Raw genomic sequence first — 6,183 nt, 5'->3', positions numbered from 1 at the left:
ATATATATATATATATATATATATAGGAGTCGCACCCAGTCAGTCACAAAGCATTCATGATAATGTCAGGGCTTGCCCGTGGACACAAGAAATGAATGTAATAAACCATAGTCATAACTAAAAATTGTGTTAACTAACAAAATGCAGCTAGGCATGCACACTCAGTGGCTGTGACTGACTGCATTCACGCAGACATTTATAAGAGCACAGGAAACCCAGGGGTTGGACTGTGGTTTCGGTGGTTTATCGAAAACAAGAAACTGTAAGGTATAAAATGTCTGCAATATTGGCTCAGGTACCTTGGAACAAGAGGCATGTCTATGTAAAGGAATACACAAATTGCACATCTTCATTTAGAAATTCAAAATGGGAAATTTGATAACAGAGCATACAAAATTAAATGGTGCTCTTATGGAAATCGCTCTTCCTAGGTATAACAGGCTGTAAAACAGAAGTTCATCCTAAACACAGCCTGTTGTCACAAGTTATGTGACACCAAATTGAAGTGAACAATGACATGCAGTTCACCAATTCATTTCAATATGACATTGTGCTACAAGATACTTCAAAACTGCAAAACTTATCTTGGAGCACAATGTCATATTGAAATGAAGGATTCTTTAATGAATGTTTTATGAAAGAAAATTAGGTCTAAGCCTTAATTTTGTCACTTCAAACCATTATATAGACAAAAAAACTGTTTGTTCCAAACCTGTATAACTTCCTCTGTGGGACACGCACAAAAACAAAAAAAAACAAAATTCCTTTTCAGGTGACTTGTTCTTTTAAAGGGGTCATATGATGCTTTTTTAAAGATCATTATTCGAGCCGTTTTAGGGGGGCGTGGCAGAGTCTTAACTTTGATAAAGAATATCTCTTTGGTTTTGAGACTTTAGTCTTTGCAACTTCAGGGATCTAATCTATGCACAATCAGCTTGTAACACTCCAAAGAGAAAGGAAAACTTGAAATCGCATCATATGACCCCTTTAAGGTTAATTATAACAGCCAACAGCCAGGTTAAAAAATACAAATGAACAATAGTTTAGTCAAATTTTTTATTTTTCCAAGTCAAAAAACAAACAAAACAGATACAGAGAATGAAGTATCAGATTGATGTCTATACAGTGGCAATTTCTCTTAATTTAAATTCTCCTTTCCTCATAAACCCGACCCAGTTATTACTCAAACTCAAGAAAACCCCGTCTTTTCCATTTATGCTTTCATGCACACACACTCGCATACTCACACACACACTTATTGGGAGCCTGGGTATAGAGTATTAACTGGACTTGTTTGAAATATCCATGAAACTGAAGGCAAACAAGGGCATTAAAGAGACTGTCATGTGAGATCTAAGGCCTTAAATCTAAAGTTGAAATATGCAAGAGCATTAAAGTCTTTTACAAGTCAACAAAACCTCCTGCAACTACCACTGTCCAGTTGGAAGAGTAAGTTGAGGGAACCACAGTAGCCACTTGCGTTCAGGTTTTAAAAAGGTAACACTCAAAAAGATCTAAATGGCTCTAACGAGTCAAATCAGTCTCTGTCGCCCTCTACTGTTCAAGCATAAGACGATTCAGAATCAGCTGACGAAATTTAGGTTAACAAATGACCACATGGTCTAGGGGCATAATGACGCCAGATATGAAACAGTGCATATTCGAAAGCCCCCCCCTGTAAAAGCAATTTATTGATATCACCTCCGCGACGCGGACACTTCACTACTTCAATACCTATGTACTGAAGAGTGGAAACTGAGTGTCTTGAATCTGCAAAGTGCTGTGCTACCGGACTTTTTGGATCGCGATGTCTAATTGCACATCGATGTTCAGAGATGCGAGTTTTTAGAGGTCTGCTAGTCTTACCAATATAACATAAACCACAGGGGCAACGCAACAGGTAAATGACATTAGCGGTCACACACACACACACATGATGCGCAAAACTCCGCATTTGAACAGTCAATAGCAAATACTTAAACTAATAACAAAACAGTAGTTGATTCAGAAGTGCCAGATTGTCATAGCAAAGTCAGAATTACCTCCTCTCCTAGGTTCACGAAACGGTCGTCCATAAAATGCATTGCTGTTCTGTTGTAAGTGATCTTAAAGATTCCTAAATGCATCTACTTTCGGAAGGCCAAGTAAAGTGCTTTTGCTTTCGCCTAGAAACACACAGCGTCTCCTTGACATGGCTGCTTCAACACTAACTGCCACGCCTTCTTTCTTTGCGTGCACATTTGGGCGGCATTATGCTAATATTTCCACATAGTGAGGTAGATATGTGGGGGCGTGTTAGAACGAGCCGTTTTAGGGGGGCGTGGCAGAGTCTTAACTTTGATAAAGAATATCTCTTTGGTTTTGAGACTTTAGTCTTTGCAACTTCAGGGATCTAATCTATGCACAATCAGCTTGTAACACTCCAAAGAGAAAGGAAAACTTGAAATCGCATCATATGACCCCTTTAAGGTTAATTATAACAGCCAACAGCCAGGTTAAAAAATACAAATGAACAATAGTTTAGTCAAATTTTTTATTTTTCCAAGTCAAAAAACAAACAAAACAGATACAGAGAATGAAGTATCAGATTGATGTCTATACAGTGGCAATTTCTCTTAATTTAAATTCTCCTTTCCTCATAAACCCGACCCAGTTATTACTCAAACTCAAGAAAACCCCGTCTTTTCCATTTATGCTTTCATGCACACACACTCGCATACTCACACACACACTTATTGGGAGCCTGGGTATAGAGTATTAACTGGACTTGTTTGAAATATCCATGAAACTGAAGGCAAACAAGGGCATTAAAGAGACTGTCATGTGAGATCTAAGGCCTTAAATCTAAAGTTGAAATATGCAAGAGCATTAAAGTCTTTTACAAGTCAACAAAACCTCCTGCAACTACCACTGTCCAGTTGGAAGAGTAAGTTGAGGGAACCACAGTAGCCACTTGCGTTCAGGTTTTAAAAAGGTAACGCTCAAAAACATCTAAATGCCTCTAACGCCCGAGTAAAATCAGTCTCTGTCGCCCTCTACTGTTTGAGCACAAGATGATTCAGAATCAGCTGACGAAATTTAGTTATGAAACGGTACATATTCGAAAGGAAACAAACCAAACTGCACCTTTCTCCCCTCCCCCAGCACTTAATCCAAAAAGCAAAGCTGACCCAACGACAATGAAGTCAGCACAAGAAAAATAGTGTAAAATAAATGTTTTTCCTCAGAAATTCACACAAGAGATTATCAAACGCAAATATCAGAAAAAAGCAATTATACACTTATTATATTAAAGGGTTAAGTGCTGAGGACAAGGAAGGACTCATTAGATTTGAACCAAGGTGGTTTAAAAAAAATATATATATATCAACATGGGGCATCTTACGTAAAGCCCTGCTCCAACCTCACTCAGAAAACCCCCCGAAAAAACCCCCAAAAAGGTAGCAACTTCCCACTCCACTGCTGGTTACCACTTTTTTGTGCAGTTTTTTGAAATTGTAAATTACTGGGCAGATGCTGGTGAAGGATAAGGCTTGCATCTTTTGGGGACAATTGACTAGAAAGTTGATGCTTCAAATCAAGCATCCATTCTCTCTCTCCTATTCTTAAAGAGGGCAATCACTACACAACACTTTTAACCATGCCATTGGCCGGCACACATTAGATTACAGTATTACAAGACATTTTTAATCTGCACAAAGTGTGTCAGCCATCTTTAACCTGTTTTTTAATAAACAGCCATTTTGAACCTCCTGCTGCTTTAGAAATAACATAAGTGAACAAATTAGACAGAAAATCAACATTAATATTTAAACAGTTCTCAGTTCTGACCTGGAATAATGAATCAAAACTGCGAGCAAGCGCTTATTTACACTAAGAAACAAAAAGCTGTAAAATGTGAGAAAGGTTAGTTTCTCCCCCTTTCTATTTACGTTATAGATATTTTTCAAGGTTTCATTTGAAACTTTTCTGATACAATCCACTGTTTTCTGTTTGAAGGCTTTTGGCAATACTTCTTAGATTTCATTTACATCCAACACTGAATTTTTGAGAGAAAGTAAGGGAGACTGAAATTACTGGATGGAAAGAGGACGACAACAAATGATCTTTCTCCTCCAAAAGCAGTCAATCTCCTGCATCTTTCCACCAATTTTGAGCAATGGTTCTCCCTCTAAACTTAGAGCGACCAAAATGGTCAATACAAAGGCAGCCTTGTTTGGCTTGTAGTTCAAACCTCTGACAGATGCAACCACTGAAGCCTGTTTAGTGAGGCCATTTAAGAACTGTTCAAGAAGTCCAAAAGAAAAAAATCAAAAAGGATGTCAACATGTGGGATCCCAGTTTCCTCAGCCTTCCCTGTAAACCACAACAACCCCAGCTGAGTGGCTTTCCTTCAGTCTTTATCCCAGGGTCAGAGTGCCAATCAGGGAAGTAGGACAAACCCAGACGCCAGCCATCTTTAATTAGTTTCTTCATCGCTGTCGTCAGGGCTGATGGCTGGGCTGTAGGTTGGAGAGGTGGGGCTGTAGCCAGGAGAAGTGGGGCTGTAGGTGGAGCCCTTTGGACTAGTTGGAGAATAGGTAGGGGAAGTGGGTGAGTATTTGGGAGAAGTTGGAGAGTAAGTCGGAGAGGTGGGGGAATATTTGGGGCTGGTTGGGGTGTAGGTAGGAGAAGTTGGAGAATAAGTAGGGGAAGTGGGGCTGTACTTGGGCGTAGTTGGGGAGTAGGTTGGAGAAGTGGGACTGTATTTGGGAGAAGTGGGCGAGTACTTCGGGGAAGTGGGGGAATATTTGGGGGATGTTGGGGTATATTCGGGAGAGCTGGGACTGTAGGAGGGGGAGGTGGGAGTGTATTTTGGAGAGGTGGGGGAGTAGGATGGAGAGCTTGGGCTGTAAGAGGGCGAGCTTGGGGTGTAGGTGGGAGACTGTGGGGTGTAACGTGGACTGGATGGAGAGTAGGACGGCGAAGTTGGGGAGTAAGAAGGAGATGTGGGGGAGTAATTGGGACTGGTTGGGGTATAATTGGGAGAGGTGGGGGAGTAGGAAGGTGAGGTGGGGCTGTAAGATGGAGAGGTCGGAGAGTAACTTGGGGAGGTGGGTGTGAAGTTGGGCGAAGTGGGACTGTAGCTCGGAGATGTTGGGGAATAGGATGGGGAGGTTGGAGAGTAGCTTGGAGAGGTGGGAGAATAAGACGGGGAGGTCGGGGAATAAGATGGAGAAGTTGGGGAATAAGATGGAGACGTGGGGCTGTAACTCGGTGAGGTTGGGCTGTAGCTGGGGGACGTTGGGCTATAGCTGGGGGATGTTGGCGAGTAAGACGGTGAAGTCGGGGAGTAAGACGGTGAAGTCGGAGAGTAAGATGGTGAAGTCGGAGAGTAAGATGGTGAAGTCGGAGAATAAGATGGCGAAGTTGGAGAGTAGGAGGGTGATGTGGGCGAGTAGGACGGAGATGTGGGGCTGTAGTTTGGACTGGTGGGAGAATAAGATGGCGAAGTCGGAGAGTATGATGGAGAAGTCGGAGAGTAACCAGGGCTCTGCGGGGTGTATCCACCAGGAGAACGAGGCTCGTAGGCAGGAGAAGTTGGAGAGTAATTCGGAGACAAGGCTCCTGAAGAGAAAAACGGAAAGGATTGCATTAGTGGCCTGTTTGGTTTGCAACCTACTAATACAACCAAGCAAACAATGACCGTTATTATTAAAAAGAGAACACCACCAAAATAGTAACCTGGTGAGGGGATATAAGGGCTAGCTGGTCCAGGGGATCCAGGAGAACCAGGAGTAGGAGACCAGGCAGGAGAATAGCCAGGCGAGAAGCCGCTGGCATCAGATGCAGCGCTGGGAGAGAAGCCTGCAGCACCTGGTGTCATTCCACTTCCTGTATAGGAAAAAGAACAGGGCATGAAATGAAATATGTAGACATAGACAAGATAATGCAATGTAAATAAGGGTGGCAGTAAAACAAAACCGTATGTAACATTTCTTCACTCACCAACACTGGGAGACCAGGCACCATATGCAGGAGTGGCTCCTGTGTTCCAGGGAGTCATGGCAGGAGACATGCCACTCATGGGGCTGGGGGCAGAGCCAAAGAACATACCCGTGGCTGTGGTGGAAAAAGCAATGATTAACCAAAGTTTTAAATTTGGGGACAAAGTAGAAGGTTTAAGCCTTTAAGCATTCAAAA

At 42.2% G+C, this 6,183-nt stretch overlaps 2 protein-coding genes across 4 annotated transcripts in view; both read right to left on the bottom strand.

Moving 5' to 3' along the window:
- The window catches only part of LOC107738984 (macrophage-capping protein-like), an 11,362-nt gene extending 11,046 nt beyond the window's left edge, over window positions 1-316 (bottom strand). The window contains exon 1 of the mRNA XM_016550929.1: window positions 300-316. Coding sequence (XP_016406415.1) covers window positions 300-316 — 17 coding nt within the window. The remainder of the gene's footprint in view (window positions 1-299) is intronic.
- Window positions 317-2,536: 2,220 nt separating this feature from the next.
- LOC107738966 (DNA-directed RNA polymerase II subunit RPB1-like) overlaps window positions 2,537-6,183 on the bottom strand; it is a 15,157-nt gene continuing 11,510 nt past the window's right edge. The window contains exons 26-28 of one of the 3 annotated variants that reach the window (XM_016550900.1): window positions 5,989-6,102; window positions 5,725-5,874; window positions 2,537-5,607 (exon numbers count right to left, since the gene is read on the bottom strand). In XM_016550900.1, the coding sequence (XP_016406386.1) occupies window positions 4,460-5,607; window positions 5,725-5,874; window positions 5,989-6,102 (1,412 nt within the window). In that variant the 3' untranslated portion in view covers window positions 2,537-4,459. The remainder of the gene's footprint in view (window positions 5,608-5,724; window positions 5,875-5,988; window positions 6,103-6,183) is intronic. The other 2 variants (XM_016550901.1, XM_016550899.1) reach the window with 2 other exon arrangements.

The sequence above is a fragment of the Sinocyclocheilus rhinocerous genome, unplaced genomic scaffold (assembly GCF_001515625.1).
Source record: "Sinocyclocheilus rhinocerous isolate Xijiao unplaced genomic scaffold, SAMN03320098_v1.1 scaffold735, whole genome shotgun sequence".
Taxonomy (NCBI): domain Eukaryota; kingdom Metazoa; phylum Chordata; class Actinopteri; order Cypriniformes; family Cyprinidae; genus Sinocyclocheilus; species Sinocyclocheilus rhinocerous.
Note: the sequence above shows the minus strand (reverse complement) of the source record. Positions and strands in the feature narration are given on the sequence as shown.